Genomic DNA, 20,409 nt, shown 5'->3' with positions numbered 1-20,409 from the left:
CCCCAAAACTATATAATTCAGTGAACTTCTATACGGCTACAGTAGCTACTCGGAATGAAAGCTGTGGAGTTTTACATTGGATTTCATACTTTCTTGATCAAATATATTTTTAGACAGTTACCTACTACTGAAAATGAGGACCATCTATGACATAACCAAAGATAAAAAGGAAGAAAAGCCTAGCTTTCCACCCTCTTTCATCACTCATCTCATTACCCGTGTTCAGCCTTTCCTCATCCCCGGTATTTAGCCTTTCTTGTTGTCTTGTCTTCATGCTAATTCTGCACCCATGTGTGATTTGTTTACATATAAACATGTATTATTGGCTAGATTCCACATATGAGGGAGAACCTGCATTTCCCCTCCTGAGGTTGTGTGACCTCTATCATCTAACGTTCTAATTCCATCCATTTTCCTGCAAGTTGTTGGTGATTTCATTTTTCTTGAGAGCTGGATAGTATTGCATTGTATATTTAGTTTTTATTAGCTGTTCATCTGTTGATGGATAATTAGGTTCTTTCTAATTCTTTGCTGTAGAAAATCAAGCAGCAATGAACACTGGTGTTCAGATATGTGTATGGGAGGGTATGATGTTCTTTGGGTGTAAGCCCTGGGGAGAAATAGCGGGGTCATATGGTATCATTTACACTTTGGGTAGGATTTTTTTTTCACATCATCAGCCACCTAAAAAGATGTTAATTGTGTAAATGATCTCCTAAAGCTATATCCACTCTCTTTTCTGTCATCCTTGATCTATAGACTATTTTCATATACTTCACACATATATAAAACATATTTTAGTTATGTGTATACATGTATGTCTGTGTGGGGGTACGTGCATATGTGTGAGTGCAGTTACTTACAGAGGCCAGGAGAGGGCGTCAGATCCCTTGGAGCTGGAGTTATGCATGGTAACTAAAAGTTAGTAAGAGTAGAAGAGCATGAGATCTATGCTTAAGGCTATGAGCTATACAAAGAGCTGGTCGCTCTTTGGTTTGGTTGTTTCCTAAGTCTTTGTCCAACGATTTGCACCTTCAGCCCCTTCTCAGACTGCGAGCACAGATGTGTTTGTTTCTGAATGGATAACCAGCAGAGCACCAGAATCACCCCTTATCGGTAATCCCGAGGCGGTTCTCACGGGAACTGGCCCCTTGTCCCGCTTAGTGCCGCTCTGCCACAGTGCTGCAGTGAGGCCATTGTTATCTAGGTGCCCGTGATGTGAGGTGCTTAAGAGTTAAAAGGTTTGGGACTTTCCACCCTGCTGCAGTCTTTAATTTTACAAAATCTTCATTTTGTCCCATTCAGGAGGCACGGAGCAGCTGTTGTGATGGCATTCCCCGAGTAGCCAGGATATGCCATGCAGATACTGGCACTGAGAAAATACCTGTAATTGGTATGGGTAGCTTTCATGGTAAGACAGGAGGGTTGACGGCTGTTAGAAGCTTATGTCAACTCTGTCTATAACACCATTAAAAAAATGAGAAACCAAACAAAACAAAAAGCTGGATCCCATCAACAGTAGTTCTTTTCTTATTCATCAAGGAAAGAGAAATAAAGAGGAGACATTACATCTCCCCAAGAGGCCCCCCGCTTAAAAAATAAATAAATAAAGGTGTACACAACAGCTTGGAATATAGAGACAGAGGAACCGTTCAAGGAAGGCGTGGGCAGAGGCTAGCAGCTACTGGAGATGCCAATAGTGCCTTGGGAAAGGTGCCGTGTAATTCGACCTGACGATGCCCCAGGTCTTGGAACCGGCATGATAACCTCTCATCTCACATCTCACGCTGCCTGTGTGCTCACTCACTTCCTGCCCACTTATTTTCCTTATTAGTCTCCCGAGTTCCCCGGAGAGACTTGCCAACAGCGGGCGCGAGGCTTCCTGTGGGAGTCTACGGTGGAGCTGACTGTGGTTACTCTAAGCAGGCACACCTGAGCGGCCATCTCTAGAAAGAAAGGCCTCCTTGTCACCCAGCGGCAGATTCCGCTCTCTGAGTTCTATAAAGGCTCCTTCTGTAGAGCCCCAAGATGTCCGCAGAATTCCCAAGGCACCCACAGAAAAATCAGAAGTACATACTGAGTGATCCCCTAGAATCTCCTAGTTGGGTTCCTAAGGGGCACAGGAAGCTGGGAGCCAGGGAGGGTGTGTGACATGAGGCAATTCGTGTCATCCACAACGGAAAATATGAACACCAGAAATGTTTCCTATTCTAAACAACGTGGGTTTAAAATGCACTCTGGAGACTGTCCTGAATGGACAGGCTTACGCTGCTATTTATAGGGGCTGATGTGTACTTTACCAAGAGTTTTATTCCAACAAAGGAACTATATGGAAGGTAGGGAGGGACTGAGTTGGGAACTAGACTCCCCTATTTTAAACTTGGTTATTCCATACTAAATAATAATTATTACCTTAAATGTAATAGCGGAGATTGCACTAATCGAGACTTGCTGGGAGAAGAGGCCAGTGTAAATGAAGAGACATTTTAACAGGAACACGGCCTTGAAAAATACACAAGCGTACCTGGCAATTTTCACCAGACTAACAGAAGAATCAGGCATGTACTGAAAGAAGTGATCAAAGGGAAAACGACTTCTGATCAGGAAAGTAACTTTTCAATAAAAGCGAATGTTTCTAGATTTATTTTAAAATGTTTACAAGGATGTGTTCTCCGATGTTTAAAAGCAAAGCTTTGGAATGTAGCTTACATATTTCACATGTTAATCAAATCCTTTATTTACATATAGTTCCGAGTTATACTTTTCCTAAGCTGGCTATAAATAATTAAGAATTCAAAACCAGAGGTGTCTGAATTAACGCAGAGTTTTGACAAGCTAAAGCACATCTCGAAGCCTGCCAAAGAACACCATTCACGGCACAGACAGCCAGAGCGGGGATCTGGTGTTACTCATGAGGCCGGCTCATGGCTTTGTCACCTTCTTCCCAGATGAATGGGAAGCCACTTACAGGGCTGCATCCTCCCAGCTCACGAGGGTTCCAAGCCCCGGGGCAGTGTCTTGCAGCACTGTTCTGGACCTGAGAGATGATAAGGTCAAGAACCTTACTAGAACACTCCCAAGCAACTGAGTGAGGGTTCCCCTAGTGCACATTCTTGAATATTCTACAATCATTCCGGCCTGTTACATCCACCTGGCCAAATGGCGGTAACAAATGCGAATCTCTCAGATAGACTGGTGGGTGAGAAAAATTCAAAGGGACAGACTTAATAAAAAAACTTGATATTTTTTTTTTTTAAAAAAAGCAACAAAACCTACAAGAGAAAACAAAAGGAAAAAAAAAAGAACTTGATAGTCTCTGTTACATTCTTTTTCTTTCCACCTTTGGACGAGAATTTTTTGTTCATAGGCCTGCATGCTTCACTGATGTTCCTAGCAGGAGATAACATGTGAATCCTTTGCTCCTTTGCTTTCAGAAAGGCAAATCTCCAAGCCCTCTCAAGCAAGTGGGCAGTCATTACCGTCTTCACCTGAGCGTCTAGAGGTAGTCTTTGTGAATGCCTCCCAACAAGGCTCTCTCAAAGTCATTGCTGAAGTTGAGTGACCTCATTCAGAACGGTGCTTTAACTTAATGGATTATTCAGAACCCTGGCTACCTACCTAAGCAGAGCAGTCAAAGATGGCGTTGGAGAGGAGCCTTCAGGGCTCTCAGGGCAGTGCAAATGTGCTAGCTCGAAAGTGAAGTTAGGAGCGCATAGGGCTGTGCATTACCATGAGTTAGAACCCCTCTCTCTGTAGGGTATCATATTATTTTGTGTATGTCAATTTTTTCATGATTAAGATAGGTAAAAACGGTTATTTGGAATAAAATGGTTCAAAATTATTTTGTAAAAAATCAGACTCATAACTTTCATCATGTATATATATATATACTATACATATACAGATATACATATATATACTATACATATACAGATATACACATATATACTATACATATACAGATATACACATATATACTATACATATACAGATATACACATATATACTATACATATACAGATATACATATATATACTATACATATACAGATATACATATATATACTATACATATACAGATATACATATATATACTATACATATACAGATATACATATATATATACTATACACACACATATAGCTGCTACTGAAAGACTTCTGTCGTTTTGATAATACTGAAGCCACAAATTATATAATGAGAAAAAATTATGGTTTCATAAGGCAAAAGTATTTGAAACATATAAAGAAAAATACATAAAAATAAACACAAAGATTCATCTACTGGCAATAAAGCCTAAAGGGTTAGGGACCACATTACCTTTTACTATTGCTTTAACTTCAACCCACTGAAAACCGTAGAGACTCTTAACAAAAAGGTACATTTTTCCTTCAATTTGGTTCTCTAACTGCTTTCAAGCAGGCTAATGTGGAATTGATCCAAGTAGCAATTAGATACTAGGCTAACAACACAGGGACAAAGCTTGGTTCAGTGATACCCAGAGGGCAGCTGTCAATGGGTTGAGCTTCCTGGGAGATATTCATTTAGTCGATGGGGAAGACAGTATGAGCAAATGCTGGCGGTGGACTCTGTCAGGTGCGGTGTTGGCAGGAGACTATCGGGAGGCTGACTTCCAGGTGATAACGTGGCGTCGTGGAGGACAGGTGGACTTGAACTTGGTAGCCCTGCCAGGATTTGAACCTGAGTCCACATAACTATATTCCTGCCCTCTGGATGGCACCTGTTTCTGTCCCACACTAGCTCTGCTCTCCTTCAGTGACAGTGAGGATCCAATTAGCTCTCACCTTTTACGTGCTTAGAGAAACAAGCCCCTTGGTGGGTTTGACTTGTTACTGTGAAACTTGAAGGAGAGAGCGCTCTGACAACCTAGTTCTACCACGGAGGACTATTTAAAGAAATCATGCCAAGCAGCAGACTTCAAAATCGGTGAAAAGAGAGTTCCAGCTCTGCTCCTTTCACCTCCTCTTCATTCAAGCTTGAGTCCCAGTTTCCTGACGCTCTCCCCTTTGGCCTATCCTCTCACCTTAACAAAATTGTGTATTATTTGTGTGTGTGTGTGTGTGTGTGTGTGTGTGTGTGTGTGTGTGTGTGTGTCTGCTTGGCTATGTAAACACTGCACGCATGCAATGCCTATGGCGGCCAGAAGAGGGCGTCAGAACCACTGGAACTGGACTTATAGGTGACTGTGAGCCACCTGATGTGCATGCTGGGAACCGAACCAAGTCATTTTAATCACTGAGCCATTAATCCAGCACCTACCTTACCTTAATTTTTTTTTGCTCATTACAATATGACCTAATATAATTTTATTTAGAAATATTATCCATAAGTTGTCTTTAAATGTAAAAAAGGCTATATGAAATAGTGTAAATTCTTAATGTCAATTCTTCCCCAAAATGTGCCCCATTTTCCTGAGCAGCAGCCTCTGACAGACATAAAAATTGAGGTGCAATCAGTTATCCATACTGTGCAATCAGGCTCACCACAGCTTAGACAGGAGAGATCTTGGGGGGCCCAGACTCCTTAAACCCTTAAAGTTTTTTCATACGCAAATTGAAGTTTTGCCAAAACTCCCTAGATCATAGATTCTTAGCCTTGAGCTGATAGGGCCAGGAGGTCTGTGGATAGAGATCCATGGTACCAGAAGAAGTAAGTTGCCATGATTTGGGGGTGCAGAAAAGCATTTCTCTTGGAGCAATGTAACATGAAAAGGCCGGGCCTGCTTGTTTGTGGGTTTTTCTGTCCTCCCACCAGGTCCCCACAATCCCAGAGAAAATCACCCACACAGGACTCTGTAAGTTATAATGCTGATTGGTCCTTTAGGTCTGGCTTCTTACTGGCTAACTCTCACATCTTGATTAACCCATTTTTCTGATCTATGTTAGCCATGTGGCTCAGTACCTTTTTCAGTGGGGCAGCTCACATCCTGCTGCTTCAGTGATCTGGGCAGGAGTGGGAGGAATCAACTTCCTCCTCCCCAGAATTCTCCTGCTCTCCTTGCATCATTTCCACTTCCTGTCTGGTTTTCCCGCCTACACCTCCTGCCTGGCCAATCAACGTTTATTTAAAACATGATTGACAGAATACAGACAATTCTCCCGCACCACTTCCCCCTCTTTTTTTTTTTAAAAAAAAAATAAAACAAAGGAAAATATCCATAGTCCATTTTTTGGGAATGTGGGCGTAGTATTCCATGCTACTTCCTACTGGTTGGGGGCGCTGATAATCTTATGGGGACCTAAAGAAAATTTAGAGTTATGATCAAGTCCTGACTGAAGTATCCTGTGAATCTTGATCATCTCAGGCAGCAGTCTTAAACCTGTTCTGGATGAAGAACTCAGACATCTGGGCCATCTGTTTCTGTCAGAGATTTTTCAGGTGGCCTCCCTTGGTCAAAGATGGTTTTTATTAACTCTGAATAAATCCAGAGCCTCTCATTTTCTGTGGAAACAAAAGTAAAATCTCTTCTCCAAAGTAACATACCTTTTGACTTCAATTTTGAAGCCAAGGCATTTTCAAAATACCTATCTTGGATTAATTCTGCAGCATTTATAAGCAAATATCTTTTAGCAGCTGTTACTCCTTCCTCAGCATTTAAACAATTCAAAGAGAGCATAATAGCAAACAGTATCAAGATTCTCTGTGTATTTTTCATCTTTATGTGACTTTATTTTAACCTCTAGTTCTTTTATTTTTACTTTTAACGTTTGGCTTTTTGAGACAGGTTCTCTGTATATCTTTGTCCTGGAACTCCCTCTGTAGACCAGGCTATCCTTGAACTCCCAGAGATCCGTCTGTCTCTGCCTCCCCAGTGCTGGGATTAAAGGTGTGTACAACCACACCCAACTATTCTCTTTCTTTCTTTTTTATTTTAAGGCTTTAAACCTTTTTCCTTTCAAGCCTGCATATATTTTTAACACACTGTAAACCATTTAGAGATTTTCTTACTCTTTGAATCTCTCTTTACTGTATATCTCTCTTTACTGTATATCTCTCTCTTTCTGACCATGTGGGTCTTTAATTTGCTAAGGAATATGGAGAAAACAGCAGTCGAAAGCTCTTAAGGCTTTTCAAGGTCCTTGCCAGGAAGCAAGCTGCAACATTGTTTCCATAGTCTGGACTGCCTGCTTGAAAGAGTCAGAGTTTTCCCTGGCAGGACGGCCCAGAAAGCCGGCATTTTAAAACAGCGCACCTTTTTTCCTGCTACAGCTGAAAACTGAAATGCTTTACTCTAATCTTTTCCAAGTGTTCCCAGGCTTTCTGTGGATTCAGTTATCCACATGGGCGCCATTCTGTAACATGAGGAGGCCTGTTTGTTTGTGTTTCTGTCCTACCCGGTCCCCCCCCAGCTGTTTAGCCCCAAAGAAAATAACACAGAGGACTCCTTAAGTTATAAAGCTGATTGGCCCATTAGGTCAGGCCACGTTGGGTGCCAAATAACGGTGAATCAATCCCACACCAGTTATGTTTTAAGGGGTTATTTATTTTGGGGGGTAAAACTTACATACACCATAAACCATCAGGAAGGGAGCCTAGTCGCTGGAGCAGGGACCAAGCGCCGGAACCAAGAGGCCCAAGCCGAGATCTGTGGCTCTTTTTAAAAGAGAAATCTACCACGCCCCAGTGGGCTGGTATTTCAGCGGCTATTGGCTGATGGAGCGGAAGGCCCTCCCGCAGCACAGCAAGGTCCATAGTGCTTGCCACAGTCTCTAAGTGATCAGTGGTGCCCTACAAGGACAGCCTAAGGCTTATGTGAGTGACTGACGGAGTCTCCTCTGAACACTGTCAACTCGGGGTGGGGGGGGGTGGGGGGAAGTCAGTGGTCTAAGGCAGCTTTGGTTAGCCTGAGGGATGAAAACTTACCTCCTCTGTTTCCGTTTTCTAATCACACAGGAGGTTTTTGTCTTTTGAGGGCGAGGAACGCAATGACTGAGTCTCTACAGGTCAGTAGTTTATCCCAGGGACCAGGAAGAGCAAATTCATTCAGCCTGTGAGCACACAAGCGTGCTGGAAGATTTCCCCATCGGGTGAAGTTATTTGGCAATGAAGGAACGCCCATCGACCGTTAGCTCAGCTAATCAGTCAAAATGTGAAAATGTCCACTGCCACCTTTGCTATGGAGGAAGATCCTAAACTTTGGGGTGGGCAGGCAGCACTGCACCCCTGATCAATGATGTGCAAATATTATTTAAATGTTCAGACCCAGAGAACATGGCGTGAAACCTGACAATCAGCAGAGACAATGTCTCTGAGGCTGTGATCCAGAACCTGGCCCGTGGTTGGCTGAGAACAAATGGCAGCTTCCTTTCTCCAAAAAGTAAATGAAAATTTGGGCTGATGCTTATTTCCACAATTTTGGCTGAACTGGATTTTTAAAGTGACTTTCTGAGCGATGTGATGGTTATTACATTGAAAATAAAGTATGTATCACGAATGCATGATTTGGAAATCTTAGTATAGCAAGCTTAGACATGGACAACCAAAAGGCTTAGTTCTTCCCACCCCCGCAGACACACTGCAATGGATATCGAGATCACCAAGGGAAAGAAGTTTTGCTGTGAGGATGTAGTTAGCAAAGCCACACATTCAAATTCGGAAAAACTTTACTTTGTATCAGAGCAACGATATAATCTGAGTAACACTGGACCTCTGCATCCGTCATTGTGTTGATTTCTCCACATGGATAAATAAGCCTGTCCTGACTGTGAGAGATTTCATTATTCTCTCTCACTATTAGAGAAAGAAGAGTGAGAGCCATTGGCATAGCTTTTCAAGATAAATAGGAGCTTTCAGCGCCAGAATCCCTAAACACCACATCATCCTGTCTCCCCACAGGTAACCCAGGCCTGGTTCCTTATACACATCATATATAGAAACTTAAAGAAAAATTCACTAGTGTTTTAAGGACTTCTGACTATCTTATATGCCAGATAGTTTTTCAGATGGTAATAAAATTATGAACCAGCATGGCAGTTCCTTTGTACCAAGAGTTCTGGTGTTGCGGCTGAACACAGGAAGGTAGAGCCACTTCCTGATGCTACACTGAGCTATAGGGTAGGGTACTCTCAGGATCAGAAGAATTACTAGGTTCGAGTCAACTGGTTTAGACGGGTCACTTAATTAAGGAATTGACAGGGGTAAAGATACTGTGAATCTAGACAAAGAGGAGGGGAATGAAAGAAGGGAATTCCGCATGAGCGTGTGAACTTTGTGGCGAGATACAGAGTGCCTGGCAGAGGTAATGTAAGAGAAGGTTCATTCTGGCAATGGGTTTAGGGAATTCAAGCCATAATGGTGGGCAAGGTGCAATGGCGGAACCGGATCCTGTCTGCAGTAGTGGGAGTGTGAAGCTGCAAGCTTGTCTCACGGGGTCAGGAAGCCAAGACCGGTAGCTGGTCTGTAATTCTCAGGGCCAGTCCCATGTCTCTACTTCCGCCTGCGAGGCCGCCTGTCCGAAAGATTTCTACATTTCCAAACGGCTCTGCCAGCCAGACACTAAGTAGCCAGACACTAAGTGTCCAGATGCAAAGCCCGAAGGGACGAGTTCGCGCTCAAAGCTCAGCCCCTGGAAATCAGCTCGTTTGTCCGTTTCCCTGTACTCAGGCTGGACTGAAACTGAACACTCTCAAATATGCATAAAAAGAGAACGGAGAGACAGCCCAATAGTTAAGATGGCTCAGCTTCTTGCCTTTTCAGAGTACCTCGGTTTTCTTCCCAGAAACCTAGCTGGGTGGCTCACAACCTCGCATACCTTCAGCTCTGGGGGATGCAAAATCCTCTTCTAGCCTCAGAGGGCTCTCCTTTCCCTAAATACACATGTGTGTCATACACACACGGACATACCACATGGACAAAAATAAATCATAAAACATGTGCATAAAATGCTACAGAAATGTTTTAAAAATAGCTTTCAATCTAATTATTAAAAGAAGTTTTAATAGAACAGAAACAAAATTTGTTTAACAGAAACAAAATTTGATACCAAAGACTAGCCTTCCCCCACCCCCTTCTTTCTGGAATAATCAATCTTCTAAGAGAACATTTTTGGCAAATGTGACTATGTTAATGATTTATACAGTTTCAAAAGAATGTTGCGTTTAACTTCCTAATGGAAAATAATGTTCTGTTCAGACATTTTAAAATGTATTTTTAAAGACTTGTATTTGAGACTCAAGGTCGTGATCTAAACATTTTGAATAAGTGTTTTTATGTGTACTTGTCTGTAGTTTAATTGTCGATTAATGCCTTGGTATTAAATCACGGGAAAAAAAATGTCAATGATATGTTCTAGAAGGGAATTTTCTGTGGATCAAATGGATTTTTTAAAATTGCTTGTTTTTCTAGAGCAGTAAAAATATTTACTTTCAAATGTCTAATCACCAAGATATTTCAGAAGCCCATAAAAATGTATGAATGATGAAAACAGCTAGCATGTTTTCTTTCCTTTATTTATGTCTCCGAGTCTCGGAATCTGATAACGAGCCTACAATGGAGGCCTTTCTTCTGATGGAAAGAGGAGCCGGCGCTGGGTGCGGAAAGCGTTTGCTGGGATCGTGACTTGAAAAGCGAGGGTGCTGCCCTATGCTTGGACCTGGCATGGACAACGTGAGGCCACCGGAGATCTCTGCACAGACAGAGATCGCACTGCAGGTTGATTCTCAGGAGGCACACCGAAGTTCAGGGTCCTGCCCGCTATGTGGGAAGGAAGGGCTCCGCCTGAACTCACGCTACCTCTTCTGTCTGATGGAACCTTGTCACCCATGGTACCCACCACATACAGCTGTCAGGAAGTAGCAAACTCCAGCTTTCTAGCTTAGGACGCTTGCGATTCTCTGAGATGTACAAAGCAAAATACCAATTTAAAAGCAATTAGGGCTTTAATTTTGTTTTTCTATGTGTGTGTTTCAGAGAATCAAATGAACCACCAATGACTAAGAGTGATGTCTATTGAAGCAGAATGCTCAGCACTATCAGTGCTTTCTATACTATCTCTTCTCATGCTACAAAGATCTAGGGAAAGGAGACTTTCACTGTCGTCATTTTACACAGGGACAAGCAGAAAATTTGAAAGATTGCTTATCTTAACAATGGGCAGCCCATAAAGGGCAAGCCTAGGACTGGCACCATGGGTCCTAATGCCAACCCCATGACTGTCACAGCTAAGCTCGGCCTCTTTGATCACGATGCCTCATGGTGCCTTTGCGTTTATATAGAGCATATATTTTCTTCCTATCTGTATTTATGTCTGCCTGTGCTTCTCAGCTAGGTCTACTGAGGTGTTATTATCGGTCCATATTCACTGGTTACATCTTAAAGGCCCAGAGTGTCCCTGTACTTGAGCAGGAAAGAGTTGACCCTGAAAATGGATCGGTCCTTCCCTGATGTCTGCATCCACAGTCAGCACAGGCGTCCAGGAGGAGGAAGAGGAAGGGACACAGAAGCAGGGGCTCCAGGTCTGTGACGATGAGCACAGAAGACAGTGACCTGAGGCAGATACAAGGAGCTGCCCTGAGGAGGCCAGAGATGCCGGCAGCGCCGGGAGGTGTGGAGGAAAACCCAGAAAGAGGAAAAATGGCAGAACAGGGCTGAGTAACTGTGTATTCCCACGAGGCTGGTGGAGGATAAAAGAAGCAAAAGTAAATTTTTATTGCTTTACTTATTCCTTTGGTCAAATAGGTGACTGACTAAAAAGTAATTGAACTTGAAATGTGTACAGATAATGTCTTTTGCTTAGAGACAATCCACTCAGGATTTTCTCGGATGATGCACAGATTCCCTTCTGCCAATTGCAATGTCTTTCTTCTGCTTTTGGCTAAAAGCTTTCTACTCCACCTGAGGTAAGAGCTTCATGACTCCTGGCACTCTGCCTACAGGTGACTGCTGGTCTCTACAGTTCTGTATAGACCTTGCACCTCATAGATACTCTCCGTGTATGTATATATGTATTTATTATAACATTTCATTTATTCATTCATTCCTTCATCTATTTCTGTGGTTCCAGGTCTTGAACCTAGAGCCTTGAGTGTGCTGGTCAAGTACTCCACCCTGAAATACACAGCCAGTCCATGTTACACTTTTATTTCGAAACAGGATTTTACTAAGCTGCCCATGCTGGTCTTGAACTCACAATGTTCCCGCTTCAGGACCCCAGGTAGCTGGGCTTACAGGCCTGTACGCTGAATGAGGTGTCTCCTTTATAGCAATTCTAAAGGCATCGTCACAAAAACTTAGAGTGAGAAAGCCAAGGACCACCAGCACAAAAAGCTTCATAGAGTCACAGGTGTGACCAAGTGAAGAGCGCTTCAGATAATGTCAGCTTAGAGTCTATGTTACGGGAAAGCCAGATATGATCAAAGGTGTGTGTATGACAGAGATTCTGGGTGGCCATGGCAGTTCAGGCACGGGAAAGACAACACGGTACAAAATGTGCGGTTAGCTTTTAATATATTCCAAAGTTATCTTACTTGTGTGTGTACATCTGTGTGCGTATGTCTGTGTGAGGGTGTGTGAGGGTACGTGTGGATACCACAGAGGCCAGGAGAGGGTCAGATCCCTTGGAGCCAGAGCTACAGGCTTTGGTAACCTTCTGGACATGAGTGTTGGGAATGAAACTCCAGTCTTTAGAATCAAGCAGCAAGTACCATCCCTCCAGCCTTGCGGCTGGCTTGTAAAATGATCATTTAAAACCGCTTTTTCTGAGGAATAAAAATGCTTGGAAACCTGGCTTAGCTTCATTTGCGGTTGTGACATTCAATGAGAATATAAGTTTTTAATTATTTATCACTGAAAAGCAGAATTATATCTTCTAACCAAAGTCAGTAAGACCAAACTAAAACAAGATATTTTATTTGGAAAGTCTTAGTGGGTAAAGAAAACCAATAGACTCTTTTTTGTTCTGGGATATTCCTTTCTGCACAGGGGTTTAGGAGTGATGTATACCAAGGCCCTATGCCAGATTTAGTGAACAAACCCGTATGAGGGTACATATTACGTTTGGGGTGACAGAACCACAGTTTTCTGATCATCTTTTGGCTTTATATATGTTGAGCGCACACCCCATGCTCTTCCTAATTCTGTGCTCTGCTGTTCCATCCTTTCCTTGGTATCCAGACTCAGCTTAGAACAGACGAGATGCCTGATAGCAACGCGCTGGGAATGGCCAAATGCATCTGTAGCCCCGACCCGTGGGATCACTCTACTTTAGGCTAAGTTACGCTACCGTCATTCAACATGGGGGATGAATTCCTTTTGTTCCCTAAGTCCAATGGAAAGCTAAGTCTTCCCCCAAGCCTGGCCCAAGGTGAATTGTGCAGGGCCTCAGAATAACTTTTTTTTAAATGTATGATTTCATATTATTTATTTGATTTCGAAACAAGCAATATATGACCTATTGCAAATAGTAGACAATACCAAAAGCCAAAGGAAATGAACTCTAATTCCCCTGAAAAAAATACTCATTGCTCAGGCCAAAGGAAGCCAAGGTCTAGAGTTAAAGGAAGACGGACTTGCCCAGGGTCTCATGTGCCCTTTGTCCTCAGATCTGAACTGTGATTTTAGAAAGCCCTTGATTCCTGGTTTGACCATCTGTTTCCTGTACACACCCTGTGCTAGCCCGTGAAAGCTGGCTAGACCATCAAGCCTAACTTTCACTACTGCTATAAATGATCAGATTTTTTACCAAATGCTGAAGGGATTTACCTAATTCTAGCATAGCGTAACTATGTAGCACACTTTGGAACATGAACAGGTCAACTCATACAAATATAAGACCATAGTTAAGCATAAGCAGAAATGCAGGCTAAACAATATTTGGATAAATTAGTATATATTAGTTCTAGGTTATTGAAAAAAAACTAATTAAGCTTTAGTATATAGGCTTTTGACGGCTGACATTAGCAGAAAATAAATCCTGGTCCTCCCAACATTGCCACCCAGCTGCAAAAGATGAATTCAGGAGCTGTGTGGTCAGTCCTGAGGGTTCCAGCAGTGAGAAAATCAGGCTTATTCTCTCTAAATCACAGTCTGGCTCAAACCACTGAGATGGTTCTCTTGTTTTTCTCATTGGCTTCCTATTTGCCTACGGACACGGTGAGCAAAGGAGCGGAAGAGCTCTGTGCAAGGCGTTGCTTACAAAGCTATTTTCTCCCCCAAGCCCGCCCCCCCCCCCCCAGCTTCCTGTAGGCTGCTCCTCTGTTCCCCTGTTCTCTTGTTCCCTGCAGTCCTTTGCGATACACATGGGTCCTGCCTGCTGGTCACCATCCCTCCTCCCATCTCTGTTCAGACTTCAACTGGATTGGTTCTCAGGAGACATTCGCTGGGTAAAGAGCGAGTCCAAGAGAACCCAAGGCCAGCTAGCCCTGCATTGGACAGGAGGTATGTTCCTCCTGTCTGGATGGTGCCCACACACCTCTCATGTCTACTCATCTAACCCACCCCTGGCCTAACCCATCCCTTGTCTAACCCATCCCTTGTCTAACCCATCCCTGCTCTAACCCACCCCTGGTCTAACCCATCCCTGGTCTAACCCACCCACCCCTGGTCTAACCCACCCCTGGTCTAACCCACCCCTGGTCTAACCCATCCCTGGTCTAACCCATCCCTGGTCAAACCCATCCCTGGTCAAACCCATCCCTGCTGTAACCCACCCATCCCTGGTCTAACCTATCCCTGGTCTAACCCATCCCTTGTCTACCCCATCTCTGGTCTAACCCATCCCTGGTCTAACCCACCCACCCCTGGTCTAACCTATCCCTGGTCTAACACATTCCTGGTCTAACCCACCCGTGGTCTAACCCATCCCTGGTCTAACCCATCCCTGGTCTAACCCACCCACCCCTGGTCTAACCCATCCCTGGTCTAACTCACCCCTGGTCTAACCCATGCATCCCTGGGCTTCCTCCATCTCTCTGCTAATTTGCTTCCTGTGATAGTTTCCATTATGCCCCTATGACCTCTTACTCTTAACATTGGCTTTTGGGGTACAAGGGGGATATGACTTTAGCTTTTATAGAGCCATGACAGTGGGTTTGCCCCCATAGACCTTTCTTATAAGATTTTCTCTTCCTTTCTAAATAAAAAAATCCAAACATCTGGAGAAAATCCCCAAGTTCATGTGGTTTCTACCTGAAATTCAACACTATTCCTGAGACCACCAAGAATGGCGTCTCCTCACCTTTCCCCACTGGGGACCAGGTGGAGGCTTTTCTTGGTGATGTCTGATAAATACATGTTGGGAACAAATGAAAGCATCCGTAGCCCCGACCCTTGGAACCACTCTATTTCAGGCTACTTTACTCTACTGCCATTCAACATCTGGGACTTACAGTCTTTGGTCTTTCTGTGAGTTTCCCTCTCTCCTGTGAGGTTTGCTCATTGCCATACGGGATCTCTTTCCTCCCAGTCAGTGCTCTGACTCGGGCTCTCGTGACCAGAGAGATACTTGAAACCAACTCTGGCAGTCTCGGCGTATCTGTATCTCAGTCCTCTATACTCAGCACTCACCACCATGATCCTCCCATACAGCCTCCTTGTTAAGGTCCCAAGATGCCTAAGACCTTTCTCTCGAGCTCTCCGCATCCTCTCTGCAGCAGGTCCTTTCTGCCTTGAGCGTACGTGGCTCATTTGCTCACCTACTCAGACCCCTCAGCCTCGCCTCTTTTCCTATTGATAAATTGTATTTCTCATGATAATTTCAGGGTCACAGAGAAGTGGAAATGACAGAGTTCCCATATTCTCTTCGTCCCCTCCCCAGGCACAGCCTCTGCCATTATCTACACTCCACACACAGTGTCGTACGTGCACAGTGGATGACATAGCTGTATTCATGTGTCATTTCACCTGGAATCCACAATTTGCAGCAAGTTCAAGCCCAACAACATGCATCTCCCATAACAGTACCTCACAGATGGTTTTGTGGGTCATGCTCCACCCACGCATTCACCCTCCCTCCTCTCCAGCTCCTGGCAACCACTGGTCCTTTGCTATATCCTTCATTTTGTGTGTCTTAAATTTTTACTGATTAATTCTTATTTTTTGAGCATAGATAGATACATCCTGTGTGACGAACATATCCCACCCCCCATCTCCCCTTCTTCCCTTTCCCAAACTCCCACTCCTGGTTGGGATAGCTTCCATTTTATTTATCTCCGTTATTGCTTGCTCCAAAGGTTGCCACTCCTCGACCCCCAAACTATTCTGAGACAAGTTTCATCTCAGGGTGAGGATTGCCTTTCCTGCTCTTGGCCTTGCTCTTTAATTCCCGCTCTGTACCTGCTGGCTGCTGCTTAGTGAGGATGGTTAGGAGTAGCACTAATAATAATAATAACAACAGTTATTAGCTGTACGTACTATGCGCCAGCTACGTGGGTAAGGCCATTCGTAAAGCTCAATAATCTTCGTGACAACCACAGAAACTGGGTAGATATTATGCTGATTTTATATAAGACAACTGTGACTTAGCGGTCACTTGCTCAGAGCCACGCAGCTAAGAGGCAGAGCATGACGTGCTCCCTAGTCCATAGCGCAATGATGCATGCATAGACATTCCATGAATAGCCATGTTCATTCAAGGCCAGACTTTCCATTGTCTTTGGGATCCTTCCTCCAGGTCCGTAGAAGAAAGAGCATGAGAACAGGGTACTTTTGGTTACAGGTTTCGGTTTTCAGTCTTGTACTCCAAAAGGGGGTCACTTGCACCCGCCATGCTTCGCATCTGTGCACCGGAATTACTGGCATGCAAAACCATGCAGCAATTTTCTCCCTGTGAATGCTTGGCCTGCTTCCCTTAAACATCTGATCACAGGCACTTTAGATGCCCCTGTCCTTTGGTCACATTTCCACCCTGAATGTCACACGTCAATGCTTCATTTTTCCAACCTGCCCTCCAAGCCACCACCTCAAAGGCCTTACATATTACGGCAGCTTCCAACTGCACCCTCCCCCCAATAACTCAGATCGTCGGTATTAATCTTCCTGATGCAGATGACCAGGCATGGACTTTCCAATAAGAATAAAATCTGAAATAAGACTCGTCTGGGACTTGCTAAGCGCCTTCCAATAGTCAGTATTCAGATTCTCTGTCGTTTCAGTATTATTTTAGTGGTTTTAAGCCTTAGTTCATGTCTTGCGAATTACCTTTACAAACTCCACAGTGCACACAGTCTTGGTAAAAATGCAATTGTTCGATTCTTCTCCAATCTCCTTTTTTTTTCCTTGAAAATTGTCTATTTTCTCCCCCCCCCCCCCTTTTTTTGAGTATAAAGTTTAGACTTTTAACAGGAAAACGACTTTACAAATCGTTTGATGTGCAATATGGCCGCACTTGGCCCTTCAGAAGGAAGTCACTATGACTGGATATGAACACTGCTGATAATGTGAGTGTCAGTCAACCTGGGCTCTTACCTCTCCGCTTCCAGCCGCATCTCTTCCCTCTTTTGCCTCCTGAGTTCTCGGCGACGTTCAAAGTCATCCATAGTGAGGCTGTAGGTTTAGGGAGCCCAGATAATAATCTGGATCTAAAAGGAAAGAGGCAGAGTCTGGATCACCAACGAGTCATGAGCCCCTGCCTTAGCCCCTACCATTTTCGTCCCTCCATCTTTTCTTTATTTTTAGGAAAAATACCTTAGAATACTGAAAAGGCAGCCAGTGGTCAATTCTCATTCTCAAACTACTAAAGAAAAGTCAAAGCCCAGGATTACATTCAGAAAGCAAGAAGGACTCACAGGGACAAATATTGACAAAGTGACTTCAGAACAACTGAATGATCTCGTCCTTTGTCACACGTCGAACCCCAGACAACTTACAAAAATGAACAAAGAGAAAAGCAAGAGGGGAATAAAGAGAGGAAAAGAAAACTGGCAAGAAATACGTAGAGAGTAGGCGGAGTAAAAGAGAACTCAGCAATGCTGCCTGCAGGCATTTGCATATTCTGAAAGTGTTAGTATTGGGATTTTTGTCTGCAGAAATCATAGGAGAAAAAAATATCTCCAGGACACAGCAGTCTGGAAGGCGGCTAAGTCTTCGGAGCTCAAAAATCCCGGCTCTCTCCCAGATGTAATCCAACCATTTCACCCTTTCCTACCTCCTCGGAGATGGTTTTGATTCCGGGAAGAATTTCCAGCCCTTCAAAAATACCAAGCCTGCTTCCCTTGTGTATCTGTGCAATGCAGTCAAATGTTCCAGAATTCCCCCACAGTCCCCAAACCCAAAATGACTCCCAGGAAAGGGGAAGTGGGCTCCTGTCCCTGCTTTGTTTACAGAGCTGTCAGTGGTTAGTTAAACTAGCCTGGAATCTGACATTTAAGGTCTGCTGGAAGATTGCTTCCTGTGTGAGGCAGGAGGCCTCCACTTCCTCTGGATTCCTAGGCGCTCGCTCTGGCTGCACTCAGATCACAAAAATGTTTTCCAGCACCTTCTATGCAGATGAGATGAGGCACTTGTCCTGTGCAAGAAAATCAGGATGGGAAAAGCCAGGCCCATTACAGGATGGCAGCTTTGTTTGAAAACGAGTTCAGAAAAAAAATTGAAATAAATTGGCATAAAACTATTTTGCCCTCACTACTTGCATAGTTCATAAAAACAAAAATCAAATCTCAGCCAATAAGAACAAAACCATGCAATGCTTGGATTTTTTTTCTCACTTTCTGCATTCTCTGAGGTATTAAACTGTTTATGAATCTTTAGAAACTTGAGTTTGGGGTTTTATTGGAGGTTTTAAAAATCTCCAATTGTTTTGCTTCACTCAGACAAGAGAGTTGCAGTCATGAACGAAGCAAGGTTTTCTTTTCGCATTTCACCAACCAGAAAGGTCTTTCTCAGATCAGATGTTGGGGGACATGCATGTAATCAAGGACTTGGGACACTGAAAGTCCAGCTTGGGTTAAAGAATGGAGTGGGAACCTAACTTGGAGGGGAAAATTTTAATAAGCTCTCTCCCCACCAAGACCCTACAATTTTATACATTTTTTAGTCTGAACTCTCTATAATTATTAGAATAAAAAACAAAAGTGATTCGGGGGCCTTTATGAGGTCACCTGAAAACTTTTCTCCTGCCTGCTGTTCTGACCAACCGTAGGTTTATGGAGCAGCCGTGGGGACGGTAGACCGAGAATGCTGGTACATTAAGACAGGGAGATTCTGCCTTCTTCCTTTCCTATACTCTTCGGCTGTAAAACCACCTCTTAAATAACTATAGCAGTAGCAGACAGGGCTGGGAGAAAGAGGTTTGCTTGTAAGCAAACCATTTGGGCTTTGTAATGTTTCAGTAGTGGGGACAATCCCCTCGGAGATGGTTGGTGGCTTCTGCCTATCAGATTTATGCAGGCATCTGCTTGCTGCATGACAGTCCCAGTGCTGAGCTTCTTAAGCCTGTGTCTTGGAAGTGTCAGAGAGCCTGGCCAAGGGGCCTGGGTCCTGAGAAGACCAGAAACCACTGGTTTGCAGGACAGCAGCATAGGTAAACAACCCCATGTGGTTACTGGGCGCCCCCACGCCTGCAGCTCTTTCTCCAATTCTGCCCCCCCTGCTCCCCACCTTTTATTACTTCCTTGAAGGCCATTTTTCTTTCCTAACCATAGAAAAGCTACTTAAGATTTGGGTATAGGCTGGGTATGTACCTGTGGGCACGGGGGTGGGGGGGACCACAAACGTGTTTTATCACGCAACTCTGTGAACCAGTGCCTTTGTGGAGTATGTTCTGTGGGTGTCTGGTAGAAAGGCAAAACTCATCTGTGTACTGTGTGGCACAACTCTCGGTTGTTGGGTGTGTCTGTGTCTGTGTACACATGCGCACGTGTGTGCGTGCTTGTACATGTGTCTATGTGTGTGTGCTTGTGTATGTGTTTATGTATGTGTGGTGTGTGTGTTTTATATGTGTGCTTGTGTGTGTATGTGCTTATTTATGTGTGGTGTGTGCTGATGTGTGTGCTTGTGTGTGTGCTTATGTGGGAGTGTGTTTATGCATGTGCATGTGTGTGTATGTGTGCTTGTGCATATTGTATGGCAGGGAGGTGCATTTGTGAAAATGGCTCTTGGCTGGTCTTAAGCAGAACATTGCCCTATTCCTGTGTAGGAGAAGCAGTGTCTAGGTAGAATTTTAAGTGATTCCTCTCTTTTTTGGGGAGCAGCAGCACATATTTCTCCTCATTTCCTCCCTTCCCCCAAGCCGGTGCTGAATACTTTTCAGTAAAATTGGATAGGAAGTAACTCACAATAACCAGGGTGATGAAATGTCCAGGCAGAGAGAATTTAGCAACTACGAAGCTCTTGGGTGCCACAAGAGAGACTGGCAAGCGAAAGGAGGAATCCATAGATGAGACAGACATTCCTGACCAACTTTCGGGAAATCCAGATGTGGGCCAGGGATTACTGTATAAGCTATGATGGGGCTCCT

The 20,409-nt window shown here is 43.9% G+C and overlaps 1 protein-coding gene across 4 annotated transcripts in view; it reads right to left on the bottom strand.

The window, feature by feature from the left end:
* Positions 1–20,409, bottom strand: part of Cald1 (caldesmon 1) — a 223,669-nt gene that overhangs the window by 82,700 nt on the left and 120,560 nt on the right. For all 4 annotated transcript variants that reach the window (XM_085683798.2, XM_085683800.2, XM_085683797.2 and 1 more), the window contains exon 3: positions 17,421–17,533. In XM_085683798.2, coding sequence (XP_085539924.2) covers positions 17,421–17,491 — 71 coding nt within the window. In that variant the 5' untranslated portion in view covers positions 17,492–17,533. The remainder of the gene's footprint in view (positions 1–17,420; positions 17,534–20,409) is intronic.

This window comes from Myodes glareolus, chromosome 25, assembly GCF_982192425.1.
Source record: "Myodes glareolus chromosome 25, mMyoGla1.1, whole genome shotgun sequence".
Lineage (NCBI taxonomy): Eukaryota > Metazoa > Chordata > Mammalia > Rodentia > Cricetidae > Myodes > Myodes glareolus.
This window is presented reverse-complemented; position numbering and strand designations above follow the sequence as displayed.